General features: G+C 44.9%; 1 protein-coding gene across 1 annotated transcript in view; it reads right to left on the bottom strand.

Moving 5' to 3' along the window:
- rheb (Ras homolog, mTORC1 binding) overlaps positions 1-25317 on the bottom strand; it is a 128568-nt gene that overhangs the window by 54634 nt on the left and 48617 nt on the right. Inside the window, exons 2-3 of the mRNA XM_038798445.1 lie at positions 15001-15072; positions 8724-8755 (exon numbers count right to left, since the gene is read on the bottom strand). Coding sequence (XP_038654373.1) covers positions 8724-8755; positions 15001-15072 — 104 coding nt within the window. The remainder of the gene's footprint in view (positions 1-8723; positions 8756-15000; positions 15073-25317) is intronic.

The raw sequence follows: 25317 nt of genomic DNA, 5'->3' as shown, positions 1-25317 counted from the left end.
GCTTACATTTACACTGCAATGAAGTTACTGTGAAAATCCCCTAGTTGCCACACTGAGTCGGTACACTGAGGGAGAATTCAGATTGTCCAAATTACCTAACAAGCACGTCTTTCAGGACTTGTGGGAGGAAACCCACGCAGACACAGGGAGAACGTGCAGACTCCGCACAGACAGTGACCCAAGTGGTAATCGAACCTGGCACTCTGGCATGTGAAGCAACTGTGCTAACCACTGTGCTACCGTGTCACCCTTTATGAGCGATGTTATGGCAGGGGAAATAGGTGATTTTAAGAAATGGTATGAATTAAGAGGTTGGAAGTGGCTCTCAGGATCAAATGCAACACCAAGGTTGCAAACAGATTGGCTCATCTCTAGCTGTTAGGAACATAGGAATTAGGAGAAGGCGGCAATGCAGCGTTTCGAGCCTGCTCCACCATTCAATCAGATCATAGCTGATCTGTTCCTGGTCTCAAAGCCACTTCCCTACCTGGTCTCCATATCCCTTTAACACGTTTTAAAATCAAAAATATATCCATTTCCCTCTTGAAACCAATTAATGATTCGGACTCCACCGCACTATAGGGCTGAGAATTCCACAAATTCACACCTTCTGCAAGTAGTGCCTCCTCATTTCAGTTTTAAATCTTCTGCCCATCAATCAACATCTGTGACTGTTGTCAGGGAGAGCACAGTCTGTAGTTAGGGGCCAGAGCTTGGTTTGGGGACCAGAAACAATGGCTTCAGCCTTCCCAATATTTTACTGGAAGACATGTTTGCACTTGGTAATCCAGTACTGAGTCAGCAGTATGATAATTTAGTAACAGGAGAGAAGGATGGTGGTAATGAGGTATATCTGGGTGCATACATGTGAAAACGAATGCCGTAATTTCAGATTATATCACCAAGGAGCAGCATGTAGATGAGAAATAAGAGGACATAGAACATAGAACAGTACAGCACAGAACAGGCCCTTCGGCCCTCAATGTTGTGCCGAGCCATGATCACCCTACTCAAACCCACGTATCCACCCTACACCCGTAACCCAACAACCTCCCCCTTAACCCTACTTTTATTAGGACACTACGGGCAATTTAGCATGGCCAATCCACCTAACCCGCACATCTTTGGACTGTGGGAGGAAACCGGAGCACCCGGAGGAAACCCACGCACACAGGGGGAGGACGTGCAGACTCCACACAGACAGTGACCCAGCCGGGAATCGAACCTAGGACCCTGGAGCTGTGAAGCATTTATGCTAACCACCATGCTACCCTGCTGCCCCCAAGGATTCTTCTTCCAAATGGGGACATCAGAAGTACAGTGCTGGTGCAGGAAATGAAGCCACTGCAAGTGCTTCGCTAGTTATGATTAGAACGATAAAAATGGAAACACGCGAGAACAATCTCACTCATCCAAATGACATTGGAAAAGAATTGGAGGGACATGGTGTCGCTAGCAGTATCCAAGAATGCAGACAGATCGAGGAAGAGGGTGAAATTTATCTTTGCAACAGATACTTAGCATGCCATTTGTGACTTTGATCAGTATTGATGGTATTGCAGCATGGGCAGAAACCTAATGGGAGCGATTCAAACAGGGAGGTTTGGAAAAGATGGGAGTGGATTTGGGCGATTACGACACATTCAACAACGTTGAAGAGGAATGGGAGGTTGGAGATGAGATGATAATTTGCAAGCATGGAGCGGTCAAGAGCTTTCTTTTTGAGGTTAGGGTGATGACAGCAAGGGAGAGACATACACACACAAAGCCAGAAAAGATAATCTCAGAGGAGTTTTATGGGAGATAAGGAGAGAAATTAGAGAAAGGTGAGAGTTCAGGGTTAGGCCAAGGAGCAACACCGAAGAAAGTTTGGCCAAGTGAGCTACTGGAAGGGAGGCATGTGGCAGAGGCATCTGATTGCACTGCCTAAATCTTGGTGAGAAAGAAGTCGTTGAGCTCGTTAACCATTGTTGGAGGTGACAGGGGAGAGGGGTTTTATTCCACGTTTTAGCAAATGAGATTAGGACCTAGTTGTGCTTTAAGTGCTCCAGTCAGATCTGGTGATGGATTGCTCAACCTGTTGTGCACCATATCCTTTCAAGTCTGCGTTTTTTTAACTATCTGAACAGAGATAAGGGCCATAGTAGACAAATGGCCAGAATGAGTGTATAATGGCTTTATTGCAGACTAGAACATGAAAAGATGGGCATGAAGGTGTTGTTAAGTAAATCTGCAACTGCAGCAAAGTTGTGGTGAATGTTATGGCATGGCAGACGATAAATGCCAAGCTTCCCAACTGAAACAGCACCGGATGGCTTTGTGATTTTGCATTGTGAAGCTTTCTGAAAATCAGGAAGCAACTTCAGACCAATTCACATAATCACAGAAATATAGTGCAGAAACGGCCCTTCGAGTCTGCACCACCACATGAAAGATACCTGATCCACCAATCCTAATCCCATTTGCCAGCACTTGGCCCATAGCCCCGAATGTCAAAACTTGCCACGGATTAAATTTCATCCAGATACTTTTTAAAGGATGTGAGGCAACTTGCCTCTACCACCTTCCCAGGCAGTGCATTCCAGACTGTCACCACCCTCTGGGTAAAAATACTTTTCCTCAAATCGCCCCTGAACCTCCTACCCTTCAGTGGTGAACTTGAGCTTGTGTCCCCTCATAACCGACCCTTCAACGAAGGGGAACTGCTGTTCCGTATCCACCCTATCCATGCCCTCATCATCTTGTACACCTCGATCTGGTCACCTCTTAGTCTTCTCTGCTCCAGCGAAAACAATCCAAGCCTATTCAACCTCTCTTCATAACTTAAATGTTCCATTCTAGGCAACATTCTGGTGAATCTTCTCTGCACCCCCTCCAGTGCAATTACATCCTTCCGATAATGTGGGAAACAGAACTGCAAAGAATGGCACCACACTGGGAAATCCCAAGGAACAAGAGACCGTGGCATGTTTGCAAACAGATCTCTCAAGGCAGAAGGGCAGGTTAATAGGGTGGTGAAAAAGGCATGTGGTACACTTGCCTTTATCAAGAGTGGCATAGATTACAAAAGCAAGGAAGTCATGTTGATGTTGTATAGAACATTGATGAGGCCACAGCTGAGTACTTTGAATATTTCCTTGTCAAATTGCTCCTTCCAAAGTGCAGCACCTCACACTTTTCAGGATTAAATTCTATCTGTTACTTTTCTGCCCATTTGACTATCCCATTTATATCTTCCTGTAACCCAAGACTCTCAGCCTCACTGTTAACCACCCGGTCTATCCACGTGTCAGCCGCAAATTTAATGATCCTACCCCCTACTTAGTCATCAAAGTCATTTATATAAATGACGAATAATAGGGGACGCAGCACAGATCCCTGTGGTATGCCATTGGTCACTGGCTTCCAGTCATCACCTTCAGTTTCCTACAGCTCAGCCAGCTTTGAATCTATCTACAGTTCTGCATCTTGACATCTCAACTCCTACATCAGGCTCCCTATTTATTGACTACAGCTCTGCCTTCAACACCATAATCCCAGCCAAGCTCATATCAACGCTCCAAAATCTAGAACTTGGCTCCTCACTGCAACGGGATCCTCGACTTTCTAACCCACAGACCACAATCAGTAATAATAAACAACAACACCTCCGCCACAATAGTTCTCAATATCGGGGCCCACAAGGCTGCGTACTTAGCCCCCTACTATATTCCCTGTACACACATGATTGCGTGGCAAAATTTGGTTCCAACTCCATCTACAAGTTTGCTGACAATACAACCATAGTGGGCCAGATCGCAAATAACGACGAGTCAGAATACAGGAGGGAGAGTGAGAACCTAGTGGAGTGGTGCAGCGACAACACTCTATCCCTCAATGCCAGAAAAACTAAAGAGCTCGTCATTGACTTCAGGAAGCAAAGTATTGTACACACCCCTGTCAGCATCAATGGGGCTTATACTTCCTCAGGAAACTAAGGAAGTTCGGCATGCCCACTTTAACTCTTACCAACTTTTACAGATGCACCATAGAAAGCCTCCTATCTGGCTGCATCATAGCCTGGTATGGCAACTGCTCGGCCCAAGACCACAAGAAACTTCAGAAAGTCGTGAACATAGCCCAGTCCGTCATACGAACCTGCCTCCCATCCAGTGACTCCAACTACACCTCTCGCTGCCTGGGGAAAGCGGACAGCATAATCAAAGACCCCTCCCACTCTGCTTACTCATTCTTCCAACTTCTTCCATCAGGCAGGAGATACAGAAGTCTGAGAACACGCACAAACAGACTCAAAAACAGCTTCTCCCCGTTGTTACCAGACTTCTAAACTAACCTCTTATGGACTGACCTCAAACTGCCCTATTATGTATTTTCTTTTCTTTTCATGTACTTAAATGATCTGTTGAGTTGCTCGCAGAAAAATACTTTTCACTGTACCTCGGTACACGTGACAATAAACAAAATCCAATCCAATCCAATTCCCCTGTATCCCATGTACATTAGCCTTCTTTATAAGTCTCCCATATGGGACCTTGTCAAAAGCTTTGCTGAAATCCATGTAAACTGCACCAACTACACTAGCCTCATCTACACACAGTCATGAGAAAAACAGCTGGACGTTTCTCACATGCATATGCATAGTAGAACCTAGAGAACAAAATTACTTATAAAAGTTCCTGGGTGATAAGTCAAGTTGGCACTGGGAGGTACAGGAAGACAACAGTGAAGAGCTTTGCAATTTGTTTCAATTGAACTAACGGGGAATCACCACATGTAGGAAAGGCAGATTTATTAATAGTAATAATCTTAATTGGTGTCGCAAGTAAGCTTACATTAACACTGCAATGAAGTTACTGTGAAAATCCCCTTGTCGCCACACTCCGACACCTGTTCGGGTACACTGAGGGAGAATTTAGAAAGTCCAATTCACCTAACAAGCACGTCTTTCGGGACTTAGGGAAGAAACCGGAGCACCCAGAGGAAATCCACGCAGACACAGGGAGAACGTGCAGACTCCACACAGACAATGACCCAAGCGGGAATCGAACCTAGGACTCTGGCACGGTGGTGCAAGTGCTAACCACTGTGCTACCATACATTCAGACCAGTCACTAGCAAACCCAAAATAACATTTCAATATTGAGGCACAGAGGAAAGAAAAACAGACAAATGGAGACACGGAAGGCAGAAAATTGATATAATGCAAAGACTATTATCTAATTTTTGGAACCATTTGGTACGCACTAATGGAACATTTATATTAAATTTAAACATACTTAACTCTGAACAATAACAAAGCCTGTTATTTCCAAGAAAGCAAATTGATAGATTGCACTGGCTGAAGGCATTAACATCCCATGTTACCGAGTTTTCTTCTAGATGGTTGCTAGGTTATAACAGAATTGACATAATTCTTGTTTTGTTTTTATTTGCAACTTTATTCATCAAGGCCATGAAACGTGTAAATTCTACAATACCGCTTTCTACCATGCCAGACTCAGCCACCCAACCAGCTGGAGGTTTTGCATTTCACGTAATTGTTGTGAAATGTGAAAAGGCACTCAATGCATTTGATCCCTCAACCCTACTTGTAAAACTACTTGGTCAATCAAAAGGAGTTGCAGCCAACTACCTATTGCATAAAAGGGTTTTCTGAGCACTTACTGTAAGCTCTGGCTCCTGCCAGTATTAGAATGAAACAATGCAGTACTTTTTTTGAAAAGTGCATTTGGTTGAAGATTCATGACTGCATTTACATGACCCATTCACTTTGTCTGAAAGCCTGGCATGGCAGACGTGGTATTGCAGAACTTGAATCATATTCTTTGCCTGAAGATACAGAAGATAAATGATTGATTCTTTCCTTACACAAGGTGCATACCTCAAAATTACTTCTAAAATGCAGCTCTTGTATTTGGGCACACAGCCTACTATTCGTGCAAAAGGGCCTCCTCGGCATGCAAGATCATCAACCCTATAGGATGACCAGCAACATTGGGACGAGAGATTGGTGTTACTTTTGGTGGGGAGTGTTGTTATTCTTGTTTTATTTGTCATGCAATGGACAGCAAGATACACTGGATAAAGTTTAATCACAGATACCTTTGTAAATGCAAGCATTCCTGATGCGCAACAGGACAAGAAATAGATAAAGGATTTAACAGAGTAAGTGACCTGCTACTTTTGAACTCAGTCATCACGTCACTGCTGTAAACAGCTCAAAATAGTCAATATGTTTCAAAAGGAGATGAAGGGGTTAGATCCCGAACATCATTCTTGGGTTTAACTGCTTGGTTGAGATTTTTTTCCTTCTGGATAGTTGCTAGGTTACAAATCGACACCAGGCTTAATTTTTGTTCAGTGAATCAAGCTCAGTGGGTGAACTGAAATGGCAATTTATCACAGCTTCCTTTCACTAAAATAAAACAGACCAAATTAGAAAGCCACAACTTACCAAGAATTTGAGAGTAGAACTAGATCGGAAACATAATTCTTCTTGGAGCCATGACAATATGTTGTCAGTAATAAGGATAAAAGATTTCCAGAAACACAGGATTTTGTTTTATCACCGTTATACCACCTTCTGGGTTTACTCGTTCATCTTTCAGTCCAATTAATTCCAGGATATTATACTAGAAACATTACTGCTGTACTGCTCCACTTATGATTTCTCTTTTCCCTTCCCAGCTGACTTAATTAAGAATGCCAGTCTCAAAGTGCCAAACAAGTCTACAAGGTTAATCTTTAGAAATGTCTGCAGACATCAAATACTATCTCACTTTTATTTTACCCAGCATTGTCATCTAGCCTTTGCCTCTGATTCTTTGCTTGGTATAATTACAGCTAGCTGACCAACATACAAATCAGTTAAATGAAAGATTAATGGTCAGCTTGATATTTAATTTTGCCCCATCTTAGAACATAGAACATACAGGGCAGAAGGAGGCCATTCGGCCCATCGAGTCTGCACCGACCCACTTAAACCCTCACTTCCACCCTATCCCTGTAACCCAATAACCCCTCCTAACCTTTTTGGACACTAAAGGCAATTTAGCATTGCCAATCCACTTAACCTGCATGTCTTTGGACTGTGGGAGGAAACCGGAGCACCCGGAGGAAACCCACACAGACAACGTGCAGACTCCGCACAGATCTTCTCCTGAAGACTCTAATTCCTTGTTGAAATACAGTTCCACATGGACTGGACACATTCCAGCCATTTTACAGTGTCAAAAAGCTACCTGACTACAGCAGACTTCGCGATAGAATTGAAACCAATTTTCATTCAGCCATAGGTGGTATGCAGGTGTCGCTGGATAAAGGTTAGGAACAGGAATCTAAATTCTACTCACCAACAGGACTCAAAAGATAGTTGCACAATTCTCTGAAGGTAAACTCAGTGGGTGATGTTTTTTAATGAATTTCGTATGATACAGAATCCCTAAGGGGCAAGAACTCTACTTGTCAAAAACAAGTCATGGGTAACAAAGGAGCTACGGGATAACCTAAAACTAAAATACAACGCATACAAGAATGGCACATGTACAAATGAACAAGTGAGAACCAACAAACAAAAAGGGGTGATAAAACAGGTAGCAAGAGGTACAAAAGGGATTTTGGAAAGAAACTGGCAAGGGAAATCAAACTCAACACCAAAACTTACAATTACATTCAGAAAAAGAGTTTAGTTTGGGCAGGAGCAATGTAGAACCCTGGAATACTAATGATACAAAACAGCCACCATCAGCTGATGTATCAATACTCCTCCATATTGAACACAACTTGGAGGAAGCAGAGGGTGGCAAGGGCGCAGAATATGCTTTGGGTGGGGAACTTCAATGTCCATCACCAAGAATGGCTCGGTAGTGCCACCACAGACCGAGCAAGCCAGGTCCTAAAGGACATAACTGCTAGACTGGGACTGCAGTGAGTGGTGAGGGAACCAACAAAAGGGAAAAACATACCTGACCTCATCCTCACCAACCTGCCTACTGCAGATGCATCTGTCCATGACAGTGTCGGTAGAAGTGACCACCGCAGAGTCCTTGTGGCAACAAAGTCCCGTCTTCACATTGAGGATACCTTCTATTGTGTTGTGTGGCACTACAGGACTACTTGTATGCCAAACAGCATAAGCAACATGTAATAGGTAGAGGTAAACAATTCCACAAAAACACATCAGATCCAAGCTCCGTAGTCCTGCCACATCGAGCTACAAATGGTGGTGGACAATTAAACATCTCAGTGGAGGAGGTGGTTCCACAAATATCCCCATCCTCAATAGTGGAGGAGCCCTGCACATATGTGGAAAAGACAAGGCTGAGGCATTCACAACAATCTTCATCCAGAAGTGCCGACTGGATAATCTATCTCGGTCTCCTCCGGAGGTCCGCAGCATCATAGATGTCAGTCTTCAGCCAATATGATTCACTCCATGTGACATCAAGAAACAGCTGAAGGTACTGGATACTGCAGCAGTTATGAGCCCTGATAATATCCCGGGAATAGTACTGAAGACTTGTGCTCCAAAACTGGCCACACCCCGAGCCAAGCTGTTCCAGTACAGCTGCAACACTGGCATCTACCCGGCAATGTAGAAGAAACAGGAACAGGACAAATCGAATCCAACCAATTACCACCTCATCAGTCTACTCTTCATCATCAGCAAAGTGATGGAAGGGATCAACAACAGTACGATCACGCGGCACTTACTCAGCAATAACCTGCTCATGAACACTCAGTTCTGCCAGGATTGCTCAGCTCCTGACTTCACAGCCTTGGTTCAAACATGGACAAAAGAGCTGAATGTGATGTGAGTGACTGGCCGCGGCATCAAGGTAGCATTTGACCAGGTATGGTATCAAAGAGCCCTAGCTAAACTGGAGTCAATGGGAATCAGGGAGAAAACTCTGCTGGTTCGAGTCATACCTGACACAAAGGATGATGGTTGTGGTGGTTGGAGGTCAATCATATCAGCTCCATAATGGGATACTCACCACTTGCCTGGATGAGTGCAGCTCCAACAACACTCAAGAAGCTCAACAGCATACAGGTCAAAGCAGCTCACTTGATCTGTTTCCCCTTCCACAAATATTCAAACCCGCCACCACCAATGAACAGTAGCAGCCATGTATACTATCTACAAGATGCACTGCAGTAACTCACCAAGGTTCCTCAGGCAGCGCCTTCCAAACCCACGACCACTGCCATTTAGAAGGACAAGAGCAGCAGATACCCGAGAACCCCATCACCTGGAAGTTCGCCTCCAAGTCACTCACCACCCTGAATTGGAAATATATCACCATTCCTTCAATCGTTGGGGCAATATCCTGGAACCCCCTCCCTAACAGCACAATGGGTGTACATACACCTCAAGGACCGCAGTGGTTCAAGAAGGCAACTCACCACTACCTTCTGAAGAGCAACTAGGGATGGGCAATAAATGCTGGCCTAACCAACGATGCTCACATCCCATAAATTAATTTTTTTTTAATTAAAAAATTAAGCAGAGGAAGATGACAGAATGCTCGGAAATTTATACTGAATTAGGGAACACTAGCTCGCCAAAATTAACAAAAGCAAAATAAGTAATGGAGAAAATAATGAGAGTGACACACTACAGGCCCAAATATTTTCATCCCAGAAATTTAAAGGAAGCATTTGAGAACATTGTAGGTGTCCTAACCATTCTCTTCCAAAATTTTCTTTACTCAGAGCGGTTCCTGTAGATTGGAAAATTGCATGTCACTCCACTATTAACAGTATCAGAGGAAAAGACAAGGAATTCTAGACTAGTTGGTATAATATCTGCTGTCGGGAAATTACTAGAGTCCATAACGCATTAAAAATATTTAGCTGATGGCATGTATTTGTAATGGGTTGGTCCATGCATGTCAAAATTTATCAAACATTTTGAAGAGGTGGGTGTCTGAAGCAGTGGGCAGAGGAATGTCTAAAGACGTTACTTATCTAACCTTCCAGAAGGCATTCAATGAGGTTTCTCACAAGATACTGTTACCTTCGTAGTCCTGAGGTCATCCAAAACTCTGCCACCTCCATCTTAAGACACTGCAAGTCCTATTCCCCATCACTCCTCTGCTCACTGACCTGCATGGTCTTCTGGCCAAGGAATGTCTTATTTTAAAATTCTCATCCTCATTTCCAAATCTCTCCATGGCTATGCCCTTTCCTATTTTGATAATCTCCTCCTGCTCCACAACTCTCTGGGATAACTGTGCTCCTTTAATTCTGGCTTTGTGGATCCCCAATTTTAGTTGCTCTACTATTGGTGGCTGTGCCTTCAGTTGTCTCTGGAATATCCTCCCTATAACCCTCCCCCTCTCTTACTCTTGCAAGTCACTCCATAAAACCTACCACTTTCGATTTTGTCCTAATATCATATTTCATGGCTCGGTGTCTTACTTTGCTTTAAAATGCTCTTGTGTAGTGCTTTAGATGCTTCATTACTTTAAAGTTGCTACTTAAATACAAGTTTGTGTTGCTGTTAGCTGAAGTTGAAGCCCAATGACTGAGGGAAAATTATATGTTGAGGAAAATGGCAGTGCCATCCGGAGGTCGGGGATTCTTTTTGGGGCCTCGGAGATTGGGTGGTGTCCCAATCTCTCGCTACAATGGGGCGTTCCTGTGAGCGGAGCTCCCCGTTGTAAGAAACAAAAACAAAGGGCAGCACGGTAGCATAGTGGTTAGCACAATTGCTTAACAGCGCCAGGGTCCCAGGTTCGATTCCCCGCTGGGTCACTGTCTGTGCGGAGTCTGCACGTTCTCCCTGTGTGTGTGGGTTTCCTCCAGGTGCTCCGGTTTCCTCCCACAGTCCAAAGATGTGCAGGTTAGGTGGATTGGCCATGCTAAATTGCCCTGAGTGTTGGTTGGGGTTACTGGGATAGGGTGGGGTGTGGGCTTGGGTAGGGTGCTCTTTCCAAGAGCAGGTGCAGACTCGATGGGCCGAATGGCCTCCTTCAGCACTGTAAATTCTGTGAAATTGGCTGAGCAGTAGATAGTGAGCAGGATGTGACCAATGGCACCTCACAGGTGTTAGTGTTGAGGCCTCAACTATTCACTAACGAATTAGATGATGGAGCAGTCACATATTCAAATTTGCCTATATCACACGACCAGATGGCATTGTAAGCAGTATAGGCGAGAGCATAAAATAACAGAAATATTGATAGATTAAATGAATGAGGGGGGGTGGGGGGTAGAGAAGAGAGGGGGGGGGGGGGGGGGGAAAGAGAGAGAAAGAGAGAGAGAGAGAGAGAGAGAGAGAGAGAGAGAGAGAGAGAGAGAGAGAGAGACTGGGACAAGTGGATTTCAATATCGGCAAATAGCATTAAATTTGGGTGTAAAATATATAGGTCAACGAGTACCCAATTCTTTCGTTTTTTCAGTTGAGTGGCAATGTAGCGTGGCCAATCCACTTACCCTGCACATCTTTGGGCTTTGGGAGTGAGACCCACGTAGGGAGAACGTGCAAACTCCACACGGACAGTGACCCAGGGCCAGGATGGAACCGGGTCCTCAGTGCATGAGGCAGCAGTGCTAACCACTGCACCACCATGCCGCCCTTTCCTTTTCTATTGTTGTAGAACTTTACAAGGAAGGACGGGTTCATGCTAGCCTAAATTTTCCAGTTTACTTAATCTATTCCGTACCCTTACTCCATATCCTTGACTGACATGGTTTTGTAAGATTAAAGCTCATGGGATTGGGGAAAGTGCATTGAGAGATATGATAGAAAACTGGTTGGCAGAGAGGAAACAAAGAGTAGAAATTAATGGGTCCTTTTCAAATTGGCAGGCAGAAACTAGTGGGGTACCACAGGGATCGGTGCTGGGATTTGGGTGAGGGCACAAAATACAACATCACAAAGTTTGCAGATAATGCCAAGTTGGGTGGGAGGGCAAACTGTGACGAGGATGCAGAGATCCTATAGCATGACCTGGACAGGTTGGGCAAGTGGGCAAATCAATGGCAGATGCATTATAATTTGCATAAGTGGCAGGTTATTCACTTTGGAAGCAAAAGCAGGAAGGCAGATTACTACCTGAACTGTTGTAAATTGGAGAGGAAGTGTGCAGCGGAACCTGGATGTCCTTGTGCACCAGTCACTGAAGGTAAGCATGCAGGTGCAGCAGGCAGTAAAGAAGGCTAATGGTACGTTGGCCTTCATTGCGAGAGGTTTCGAGTACAGGAGCAGGGATGTGTTGTTGCAATTATACAGGGCCTTGGTGAAGCCACACCTAGAAGGTTGTGCGTAGTTTTGGTCTCCTTTTCTGAGGAAGGATGTTCTTGCTCTCGAGGGAGTGCAGCAAAGATTTACCAGAGTGATTCCAGGGCTAGCGGGACTGTCATATGAGGAGAGATCGACTAGGTTAAGATTGTTCTCGCTGGAGTTCAGAAAAATGAGGATCTCAGAGAAACATAAAATTCGAACGGGACTAGACACGGAAGATGCAGGGAAGATATTGTCAATGATGGATGGGTCCAGAACCAGGGGTCACGGTCTGAGGATTCAGGGTAACCCATTTCGGACAGAGATGAGGCATTCCTTCACCCGAAGAGTGGTGAGCCTGTGAAATTCATTACCACAGGAAGTAGTTGAAGCTAAAACATTGAACATATTCAAGAAGCAGCTAGATAGAGCTGTAGAGGCAAATGGGATCAAAGGTTATGGGGATAAAGCAGGATTAGGCTATTGGATTGGATTGGATGATTTTGTTTATTGCCACGTGTACCGAGGTACAGCTAGATATATCCATGAAAATACAAGAACTATGTAAAGATGTATCAGGATGCATGCAGGAATAAAAGGAAATAATTTACATGCTGCTTGTAATTATTGGTGTAAAACAATTGCCAGAAGTTTAGTAATTAATGTTAATGTAATGACTGCAGTGCCCATTCTCTACTCGCACTTAAATGGGTCGCGTTGCATTAGTTCAACCAGTTCTTCGCATTGGAGCTTTACTTGTCGATTTTTAGGCCTCACTGGAATATCATGCCAGCATGCCGGTTCTTTCCTACGACAGGCCATCCTCCCAGGGGGGTGGAACATTGAGTGGCGTACCGCAGGACGACACAAGCATAAGCAACAGGTTAAAACAACTTGAATTAAAACAAAATACTGCGGATGCTGGAAATCTAAAATAAAAAAGGGGTGGAGCAAAGTAGGTGGTCCTGGATAGATTGGAGCTCAGGAGAGATTGACAAAGATGTAATGAACACAAGACAAAGGACGTGCTGATGGTAGCATTAAAGATGGTGCTAATAGTGGCATAAAGATAAGATAGCAGAACATGGGTCAGCACTCTGTCAAAACACAAGAACAAAGGGCAGCACGGTGGCGCAGTGGATTAGCCCTGTTGCCTCACGGCGTCAAGGTCCCAGGTTCTGGGTCACTGTTCGTGTGGAGTTTGCACATTCTCCCCGTGTTTGCGTGGGTTTCACCCCCACAACCCAAAGATGTGCACGGTAGGTGGATTGAACTCGCTAAATTGCCCCTTAATTGGAAAAAATGAATTGGGTACTCTAAATTTATTTAAAAAAAACACAAGAACAAGTTACAAATGGTCCTGTGGGTAGGGGTGGGGGTTCTGGGTTTTCATGATCCGAAATTGGTGAACTCCAAGTCCAGAAGACTGTAAAGTGCCTAATCGGAAGGCGAGGTGCTGTTCCTCAGCTCCAATCCTTACGCTGGCAGGACTGACTTCCACAGTAAGAAAGAGATTTTTAAGATATACCTGCAATTTTGCTGGGCACCACTGGCTGCTTCTGTTACTGTGCCACACACCTGTAAAACCGTCAGCTGCTTATACAGTGCACTCAGCCAGGCATCAGGGCAGCTTTCTTTGCTTCCTTTCAACCAATTCTTTGTATATTGTAAGTGAATGGTGAATCCACAATTCTGTCTAAGCATCACACACAGGATCTCTTGAGATATGATGGACATTATGTCCCCTTTGTCTTTACTGGAGATGGTAATCAATCTCTGGATACTTTTAGAAGCACCCTGCCCTGAAACAGGAAGGGATTTCATTGTCACTTGGAGAATCACCCTGCAGCAATTCCCGTCTGTGACTGGCTGAGCATTTTCAACCATCTTTGGGGTTTGTTACCATTTAAAACATTTGGGTCTCATTTAAAGTCTAATATTTCCATGAATAATTCTGTGGTTTTTCTTCCATCATCGTGAAGCAAGCACTGTTCAGGTTAAGCAAAGAAATACTCAACTGGATGCCAGCGTAAACTTGAATGCTAATGCCACCAGAGGCTGGGATGCAAACTCAAATTCAAAACTCATGGCTCAACCTCAGACCAGTAATATGATGTGCCTGTAGGTACAATGCAATAAAAATCTCTTCAAAACCACTTTTATACTACTGCATATTTTGAGCAGAATCTTGAAGACAGTCACCCATGAGCCAACTCCCCCTATTTATGCTACTCAGTATTTCAGCACAGGGAAACTTGGGGTGGGGGGTAGATTTAATAATAGAGCACTTCAAGTTAATTTGCCTTAAAATGTATTGGGGGGGGGGGGGGGGGGGGGGTCTACCAGACTATTTTAAAAAGCTGACACAAAAAGAGCTCTGTTTGGAATTCTCACAACCCTTGGGAAGGGCTGAAAGACTTCAAAACCCTGCATCAAATTCCACAATTCCAGCCCATTGCAATGGAAATTTCCACTCATTGTAATATACATGTAATGTACACATTGTATATTAAAATATTACTTTGGAAGCTGTTATCAACAGCTGAACCATGCAAGATACAATTACTGTTCAGCTGTATTTACCTACACTTGTTCAAACAGAAGTGTTTCACTTATACAAGATACTACTCGGAAGATTGGAACAAGTGCAAGTGGGTAAAAAAACAGGCTGCACATTTTTACGATTTACAAGGAACATTAATCTGAAATCATGTCAAATGAGTTTAGCATACTGTGAAATTTTACAGGCAATATTAAAGCAGATTACTTACTGTTTTCTATTGTGGGGTCATACGAGTCCACAAACTGCCCTTCAACAAACTGAATAGTCAATGAGGATTTCCCTAAAAGAGAAACAGATAAATATGAATTCCAAGTCATCTTTTCCTGAAAGACTGTGACATTATGAAATACTTAATTCTAATTATCGTACTTCTGCTGGGTCACATTAGCTCTCTGCCCCTACTCCATGCACATCATTTCATTTTGATTCTATCCAAAATTTTGAAATTCAATTCATTTCAGCACTTGTAGTATTTTACAGGATTACGTACAAAATTACTTGTGACAGATTGCAAATGGTCATCATGCCATTATTTTATCTCGGATTTGCTACCACTTCTGCCATTTCTCACTGTTGGTATTGAAGAGAGTCAAATGCACGGTAACATTGTGGTAATGCTACTGGACTAGTAATACAGAAATGAATGCTCAGGAAACTAGAGTGCAAATCCCACCACAGCAGCTGAAGGAATTTAAATTCAATTAATTAATAAATCTGGAATAAAAAGCTGATCTCTGCTATGGCGGCCACAAAAATATGGGATAAAAATCATCTGCTTCATTTCAGTTCTGAGGGAAGGGAATCTGCTGTCCTTATCCTGTCTGGTCTACATGCGACTCCAGACCCACAGCAGTATGGTTGACTCTTGACAGCCACCCAGTTGCATCAAACCATATAGAGCTAACAGCATGGTGCATGTACATAGAGCACATAAACTGTAGCTATTCAAGAAGGCAGCCATCATAGTCTTCTCAACGGTAATTAGAGGCGGGCAACTTACTGTTTTTACTGCGAGCAACATAAAATCACATGCTAGATAAAATGGTGGGATCACATTATTGGACAATCTGTTAAAAGAAACTTTGTACATAATCCTGTACAATACTACATTTCAATGATCTGAATAAAAAGGAATAAATGCATTTATAAGGATTTAGTTATTCCCTGTGATACTGAGAAGTGAGAGTGACCAAGTAAGTTCCTGTACTCGATTGTCTCAACCCCCACCTCTTGGGGAAGCATTTTGCCTCTGCTGAGCACCTCCCTAAAAAACCTGCCTAAAATATGGAACTCCCAATGATTGCGTGTTCACAATATTCACATCATAATTTGTCATTTTTGTCTTCCATTTGCACAGCCATAACTTTGTTCCATACAAACTTTAAAGTTGAACATTTGCAACTTAGAACCAAACTGTGAACAAATATTCCCCAAGAAACCAAACTGCACTGGTGCACGTAAACCAATTAAAATAAACTTTATGGTCTTATTGATGACAAAACCCAAGACTGGTGCACGATTTGGGGAAAATATTAATTAATGCCACAATGGCATCACAGTGTGTAGTTGCTCCATCTAATTCTTCTTGAGAAAGTTATGTCCAATCACCAAAAAAAGAATACTACTTTTCAAGCAGCAAGTGCTTCTAAGTCAAATTAAACTAATTAGTAAATAAAAAGGTCCACCTACTCATCCTGAATCTCCAAGAACTTCAGTCAACAACCTTGCATTTTTCCATTTCGCAAACTAGTGAACTTATTTAGCCTCTTGAGCTAGATTAGCAATTATCAAACTAACAGCAACTTTCAGCTGTTGTTGTATTTATTGGAAAACCGGCCGATTAGTTTAGCTTCAAACTCTCTCACATTTTTTGATGTTGGACTGGAAGCCAGAGGAAAATGACCTTTCACCCACTGCACTATTTACCTCATTCTGCTATTTCAAGCTTATATGACACCAACAGAAAAACAGACCAAATGGATGTGGTATGACATTAGCAACTGGGCAGGCCAGACATCCTAAAGCCCACCAATTGTCCAATTATAGACTAACTATTGAATCCACTGCCCACAAGGACTGCAGCAGTTCAATGAGGCAGCTCACCACCAAGGACAATTAAGGATGGGCTATAAATGCTGGCCTATCCAGCGAAGCCACGTCCCTTGAATTAATAAAAGAAAACAGATCACAGGGTCAGTGTTGTTGTACATAAGATCCGACAACAAGAAGATAGAACACTTTTGTATGAGACAGTCAAGTAAATGGGGCAATGGGAACAGCCTTTCAGCAAAAAAAAAAAAGAGGATAGGTACAAATAGGTTCCACAAACTTAAAAGTCATTTGATACGCCACACGGAAATAAGCCGAGTCGTCCATGTTACATCCATAACTAAAATCCTGTCTACTGCAGTCAACTTTACATTGCTTGCGGTACGATCTGATATGGAATAACCTGATGTGCTTCACTCAGGACAAATAAAAGGGTGCAACAGTGGTCAGCACTGCTGCCCTACAGCACTTAGGGACCAGGGTTCAATTCTAACCTTGGGTGACTGTCTGCATGAAGTTTGCACATTCTCCCAGTGTCTGCATGGGTTTCTTCCAGGTGCTCCGGTTTCCTCCCACAGCCCAAAGATGTGCAGGTCAGGTGGAATGGCCATACTAAATTGTCCCTTAGTGTCCAACGGTTAGATGGGGTTATAAGGATAGGGTGGGCGAGTAGGCCTAGGTAGGGTGCTTATTTAAAGGGTCGATGCTGAATGCCCGTCTCCTGCACTGTAGGGACTTTATTCTATGAACGGATGAATCAGCAGGCTCTTGCCTATATGAGATCAACAGTCTGATCTTTGGCAGTGTGAGCTCAGATAGATAACATTAAACTATTCCAGGTTGGATTTTGTGGTTTAAGGTGGCAGGTGATGGCATTATTAACTCTTCTTCCAGGAAGATGTGATATAGGAGTGAGTGTGCAGTTTTGGGTCATAGTTTAAAATACATGGTTAATCATCATGCCAAAACAAAGCGAATCAAGGTAGAGTAAATGATGAACAAAACACAACTATGGAAGTAGTGAAGGTTGTTTTGAGGGAAACCATTGGAGCATCTAATTTGATCATTTGCAAAGGCTTCCTCTAACTAGAGGCAAAGCATGAAGTTGCTTCAGTTTTATGTTCTTCTGCCTCAAAATGCAAATATACAGATACAAGTTTATGAACGTGCTATGCTTAGTCATGTCTGACCAACTCTGCTGCTACTGCAGAAATTGCTGGTTATGGATCCCACTAATACTTAAATGCAACACTGATGTACAGCTAAATCTACAGATAGTGAAACAATATATTCTTAATTTAATATAAAAAATGCAGAAAAAAATTGCTGTGAGCAAAGGAATCATGACCAAGATTGGCTGTAAATGTATATAGCCGAGGTATTGAGGAGGTTTGGGTTTGGCGAGGGATTTATTAGGTGGGTGAGGCTGTTGTATAATGCTCCGGTGGAGAGCGTGGTGACGAATGGGAGGAGGTTGGAGGACTCTCGGTTCTACCGGGGGACGAGGCAGGGGTGTCCCTGATCTCCCCTGCTGTTCGCGTTGCCGATCGAACCCCTGGCCATGGCGCTAAGGGAATCGAGGAACTGGAGGGGGAGCACCGGCTGTCGCTGGACGATTTATTGCTGTACATTGCAGATCCGGCCCCGGGGGGGGGGGGGGGGGGGGGGGGGTTAGGGGGGGGATGGGGGATGCCAGAGGTGATGAGGATCCTGGGGGAGTTTGGAGACTTTTCTGGCTATAAGCTCAATGTGGGGAAGAGCGAGCTGTTTGTGGTGCATATGGGGGACCAGGAGACAGAGATAGGGGAGCTCCCGCTGAAAAGGGCAGAGAGGAGCTTCAGATACCTGGGAGTCCAGATAGCCAGGAGCTGGGGGGTCCTGGATTGGTTAAACTTCACGAGGCTGGTGGAGCAGATGGAGGAGGAGTTCAGGAGGTGGGATGTGTTGCCACTCTCCCTAGCAGGCAGGGTCCAGTCGGTTAAGATGACGGTGCTCCCTAGGTTTCTGTTCCTCTTCCAGTGTTTACCCATTATGATCCCGAAGGCTTTCTTTAGGAGGGTTAACAGGAGTATTACGGGGGCGCAGAAGACCCAGAGGGTGAGGAGGGTATTCTTGGAGCGAGGCAGGGAAGTGGGTGGATTGGCGCTGCCCAACCTGTGTGGGTATTACTGGGCTGCGAACGTGGCAATGATTCGTAGGTGGGTGATGGAGGGGGAGGGAGTCGCATGGAAGAGGATGGAGTGGCGTCCTGTGTGGGCACGAGTTTAGAGGCGCTGGTGACGGCCCCGTTGCCTCTCCCCTCGGCAAGGTACTCTTCGAGTCCAGTGGTGGTGGCTACCCTCAAAATCTGGGGGCAGTGGAGGCGGCATGGGGAGGGAAGCGAAGGCCTCAATTTGGTCCCTGATACGGGGGAACCACCGGTTTGTATCAGGGAGGATAGATGGAGGATTTCTGAGTTGGCACAGGGCAGGTATCAGGCGGATGGGGGACCTCTTCCTCGACGGGAAGTTTGCAACCTTAGAGGAGTTGGAGGGGAAGTGGATCTCCCCCCAGGGAATTCCTTTAGGTATATACAGATTAGGGCGTTTGTTAGGCGGCAGGTGGCGGAGTTTCCGCTATTGCCGCCAAGGGGGGTTCAGGATAGGGTGCTCTCGGGGACGTGGGTCGGTGAGGGTAGGATCTCTGCAATTTATCAGGTGATGCAGGAGGGGGAAGGAGGCCTCGGTGGAAGAGCTGAAAGCGAAGTGGGAGGAGGAGTTGGGGGAGGAGATTGAGGGGGGGGAACGTGGGCGGACGCCCTGGAGAGGGTGAATTCCTCCTCCTCTTGCGCACGGCTTAGTCTAATCCAACTAAAGGTGCTGCATAGGGCGCATATGACTGGGACCAGGCCGAGCCGGTTCTTTGGGGGAGAGGACAGGTGTGGCACGTGTTCGGGGAGCCCAGCGAATCACACCCACATGTTCTGGGCGTGTCCGGCATTGGAGGGTTTCTGGAAGGGGGTGGCGGGGACCTTGTCTAAGGTGGTTGTCTCCAGGGTGGAACTGGGCTGGGGGCTCGCTATTTTAGGGGTAGCATCGGAGCTGGGAGTGCAGGAGGCGAGGGAGGCCGGTATTCTGGCCTTTGCGTCCCTAGTAGCCGGCGCAGGATTCTTTTACAGTGGAGGGACGCGAACCCCCGAGCCCAGAATCCTGGATCAACGACATGGCTGGGTTCATTAAACTGAAGACGGTCAAGTTTGCCCTGAGGGGGTCAGTAAGGGTTCTTCCGGCGGTGGCAGCCTTTTCTTGATTTCCGGGCGGAGCATTAGAGGGTGGTCAATTTCAGCAGCAACCGGAGGGGGGGGGGGGGGGGGGGGGGGGGGAACACGCTATGGGTTTGTTTTCATGGTTTTATGCTTATTTCTTTTTCTTGTTGTTAATTTATTGTTTTTGTATTGGAGGGGAGGGGTTACTGTTTTTTTTGTTGTGATAAAATTTGTTGTTGAAAAATTGGAGTAAAAATTATTTTTTAAAAAAAGTAAATGTTCCAGCACGGTAGCACAGTGGATAGCATTGTGGCTTCACAGCGCCAGGGTCCCTGGTTCGATTCCCCGCTGGGTCACTGTCTGTGCGGAGTCTGCACGTTCTCCCAGTGTCTGCGTGGGTTTCCTCCGGGTGCTCCGGTTTCCTCCCGCAGTCCAAAGACATGCAGGTTAGGTGGTTTGGCCATGCTAAATTGCCTTTAGTATCCAAAACGTTTAGGTGGGGTTATTGGGTTATGGGGATAGGGTGGAAGTGAGGGCTGTCAGTGTAGACTCAATGGGCCGAATGGCCTCCTTCTGCACTGTATGTTCTATGTAATCTATGTTAAAAAATGCTTAATTTTAAGGGCAAACAGATTCTGCAACTGGCGAAAATAAAACCGTTATAGAGGTTGCAATTAGATTGTGTACAAATAAATTAGACTGAATTACCATTAACTACCTCATAGCAATGCCTACACCATTCAAGGCAGTCTGGTCCTTAATATGACATACAACACATCACAGCAAACAGAATGCATATATGCAAGTATTTATGCCTTATTTATCATTCCAATTGCTTTTTTAAAATCTCATGAAGCAATGTTTGCTGTCACAAAAGACATTAAATATCACCCACAGCAGCACACTGCTACTCAATCACGTACATGCAAATTGGGAGTAGACCATTTGGCCACGAGCCTGCTCCATCATTCAATAAGATCATGGCTGATCTGATTGTAACCTCAACCCCACATTCCTGCCTACCGCCGATAACCTTTTACCCCCTTGTTAATCAAGAATCTATCTAGCTCTTCCCTAAAAACATTCAAAGACTGCTTCCACTGCCTTTTGAGGAAGAGAGTACCAGAAACCGTGACCTTCAGAGAGGGAAAAATTCTCCTAATCTGTGTCAATTGAGTGACCCTTTATTTTTAATTGTGACCCCTAGTTCTAGATTCTCTGACACGGGGAAACATTCTCTCCTTCAAGTATCCCATATGATCTTAAACGTTTTGATCCAATCGCCTCTTACTCTTCTAAACTCTCGAGGATACAAACCTAGCCTATTCAACCTCTCCTCATAAGACAACCCACCCCTGTCAAGGTTCTCATTTTTTAAACTCTCCCGATCTTTATACCAAAGGCCTTTTTTCGGAAGGTGGACATGATCATTTCTGACTTTGCATGGGTGGGGAAGGTGCCGAGGGTGGCAAGGACCCTGCTACAGAGGCAGCAGAGGCAAGTTGGCGTTGCCGAACTTGCTTAATTATTATTGGGCAACGAATGTGGACAAGGTGTGGCGGTAGTGGGAAGGGATAGAGTGGGTTAGGATGGAGGAGAAATCTTGTAAGGGGTCTAATTTGAGGGCTATGGTCTCGGCAGCGTTGCCAATGGCTCCAAGTAGGTATTCAAGGAGCCCGGTGGTGCAGTCCACGGTGAAAAGCACGGTAGCATTGTGGATAGCACAATCGCTTCACAGCTCTAGGGTCCCAGGTTCGATTCCGGCTTGGGTCACTGTCTGTGCGGAGTCTGCACATCCTCCCAGTGTGTGCGTGGGTTTCCTCCGGGTGCTCCGGTTTCCTCCCACAGTCCAAAGACGTGCAGGTTAGGTGGATTGGCCGTGATAAATTGCCCTTAGTGTCCAAAATTGCCCTTAGTGTTGGGTGGGGTTGCTGGGTGATGGGGTGGAGGTGTTGACCTTGGGTAGGGTGCTCTTTCCAAGAGCCAGTGCAGACTCGATGGGCCGAATGGCCTCTTTCAGCACTGTAAATTCTATGAATCTATCTATGAAAAGATGGAATCAGCTGAGGAGGCATTTTTGGATGGAAGGGATGTCGGTGCTAATGCCGCTGTGCGAAAATCATGGATTTGAGCGGGGGGTTGGTCAAGGTGAGGGATCTGTATTTAGAGGAAGGGTTCGCCAGTCTGGAGGAGCTCAGGGAGAGGGTAGAAGGGGAGCTGGTTCAGGTATCTGCAGGTTAGGAACTTTGCTCGAAAGGTCTAGTGGGTTCCCTAGGTTGCTGGGATACACCCTGCTGGAGCGACTGCCGCTCCCGAATGTGGAAGGGGAGGGAAGAATTGGGGATATATACACAAGTGGCTGGGGGGAGCAAGGAGGTGAGCGGGTGGTGAAGATCAAGGAGAAATGGGAAGCGGAGTTGGGAGGGGAGATCAATTGGGGAGTATGAAGTGAGGCACTGCATAGGGTAAACGGGGCCTCCTCTTGTGCAAGGATGAGCCTGATACAGTTTAAGGTGGTGCACAGGGTGCATATGACTCAGGCGAGAATGAAGGTGTAGCAGATGAGTGTGAGAGGTGTGGGCGAGGGCCAGCAAATCTCACACACATGTTTTGGGGTTTGCAAAAAATTGAGAAGATTCTGGGCGGGAGTGTTCACCAGGATAGTGGAGGAGGAGGTGCACCCGGACCCTTTGGTGGCAATATTTGGAGTTTCAGAGAAGCCAGAGCTCATGGAGAGGAGGAAGGCAGATGTTTTGGCCTTCGCCTCCAATTGCATGGCGGCAAACTGGCGATCGGCATCGCCACCGGGAGTAGCAGCTTGGTTGGGTGATCTGTACGAATTCCTGCAACTAGAGAAGATAAAGTATGAGTTAAGGGGCCCGAGGAAAGATGGGAGGATGTTTGTGACCGTGTTTGAGGGGCTGTTCGTCGGTTGGGGGGTGTGTGTGTGTGTGTGTGTGTGTGTGTGTGTGTGTGTGTGAAAAAGAGTAAGATTCTGTACAGACTGCATAGTTAATTGTTGGGAAGTAGGTTTCCCGGGACGTTTATTCACTGTAACCTGTTTTGATACATGTTTGTAATAAAATACATTAAAAAAAAAAGAAGACAACCCGCCCATTCCTGGCATTAGCCTAGTAAACCTTCTCTGAACTTCTTCTAACGCAATAAAACTCAATTTCCTGGGCAGACTGTGCAACAGATGTAATAGTCACTCCTCAAGCCACACCAGCTAAGAGCCGGCAATACAGTTTTTAACAAAAAAATCGCTAATACTGCAACTAGTGCTGGTCATTTGCAATTGTTGGTATATGCTTAGCATACTGAAATCAATGTGTTACAGAGAAAATTGCATGTAATATGATTTAAATAGAATCAAAAAAATAGTTCAGCCCTATCATGCCCATGCTGGCAATTCAACTAGTGCTACTTCCCTGCCTTTCCCCCATAGCCATAACATTAATCCTTTTCCGATAATAATCCAATTCTCTCTTGAAAGTTTTGATCGACCCTGTCTCCACCACACACTCAGGCAGTGCATTCCAGATCCTAATCACTCATTGCATGAAAAGGGCGTGGGTGTTTAAGAAATGTACCTTTAAGAAATGGGTATTATCAGTGATGTCAGAGTGTGGCTGGAGCGTCTGTCAGCGTTTTACTTTCATTTTGAGCAGGCTGCAGGGTGTGTTTTAGTTTCGTTTTCAGTGTTGGAGCTGAAGCCAGACCAAGCAGATGTACTGCAGTTCTCACTGCCATCAAATACTATCTCTTGATCATTTGGTGAATTCAGAATTATAAATGTTCTCAGTGGTGAACGTAAACCTAATGTGCTTCTGTTAAAAGGTGTTTGTTTTGTCTTCTGGATGTTGTTGTTTGTTAAGTTATTAAGCATTACTTAGTGTTGTATTCTTTGGGGGTTGTATTTGAATTAATGGTTACTAAGATGTTCACTGTATATTTTAAAAAGGTTAACTTAAGTTCATAGAATAAACATTGTTTTGCTTTAAAAAATACTTTTCCATTTCTGCTGTACCACACCCATAGAATGGGCCGTGTGCTCCCCATACCATAATCTATTAAACGTTGTGGGTCAGGTGAACTCCATGATACACTTTGCGGTTCTCTCAACCCTGGCCTATAACAATCTTAAACCGGTGCCCTCTGGTTCTCAACACTTCCCTCAATGGAAACGTACTCTCCCCATCGACACTGAGCAGACCAATGATTTTGAGTACACCAATTGGAGTGCGTGTTGCCCAGAACTGGATAGAATACTCCAGTTGAGTCTGAACCAGTGTTTTGTACAGGTTCAATGTAATTCCCTTGTTTGAATTTGTCCCTTGGTATAAAGCCCAGGATGTCATACGCTTTATTACCTAATCTCCCCATCTGTTCTACCACTTACAATCATTTATGTACATAACCCAGGTCTCTCTGCTGCTGACCGGAAACTCCTTTAGAATTGTATGCTTTATTTTATATTGTCACTTTGTGCTCCTTCTACCAAAATGTCTTATTTCCACACCTACTGTATTAAATTTTATTTGCCACTTACCCACCCATTCCACCAGTCCATCAGGATATCTTATACCTCCCCCTCATAGTTCATGATGCATCAGGTTTTGCATAACCAACAAATTTTGAAATTGTGCCCCGTGCACAGAGGTCTACATCATTATACAGCGCTTTGTATAGCACTTGGGGCAATTAGGCTATTGAGTTGGATGATCAGTCATGACCATAATGAACAGTGGAGCAGATTCGAAGAGCCAAATGGCCTCCACCTGCTCAGACACTCATGTTTCTATTATAGAATTCCTACAGTGCAGGAGGCCATTCGATCCATCGTGTTTGCACCAACCCACTTAAAGAGCATCCCACATAGGCATAGTCCCCGCCCTCTACCTGCAACCACATAACCCCACCTAACCTGCACACTAAGAGGTAACATAGCATGGCCAATCCACCTAACTTGCAACTGTGGGAAACCGGAGCACCTGGAGGAACCCCACACACACACACACACACACACAAAGGGAGCAAGTGCAAACTCCACACAGTCACCCAGGGCAGGAACTGAACCTGGAAGTGCTAACCACTGTGCCACCGTGCATATTAGTATGCAAGGGTCCCAACACTGATCCCTGGGGAATTCCACTATAAACCTGCCTCCAGTGTAAAAAATCATTAAGCACTACTGTTTCCCATCACTCAGCCACTTTTGCAATGTTTTGA

The sequence above is a fragment of the Scyliorhinus canicula genome, chromosome 5 (genome assembly GCF_902713615.1).
Source record: "Scyliorhinus canicula chromosome 5, sScyCan1.1, whole genome shotgun sequence".
In the NCBI taxonomy this organism is placed as follows: Eukaryota; Metazoa; Chordata; class Chondrichthyes; order Carcharhiniformes; family Scyliorhinidae; genus Scyliorhinus; species Scyliorhinus canicula.
The sequence above is the reverse complement of the archived record's forward strand: the minus strand, read 5'-3'. Positions and strand labels throughout refer to the sequence as shown.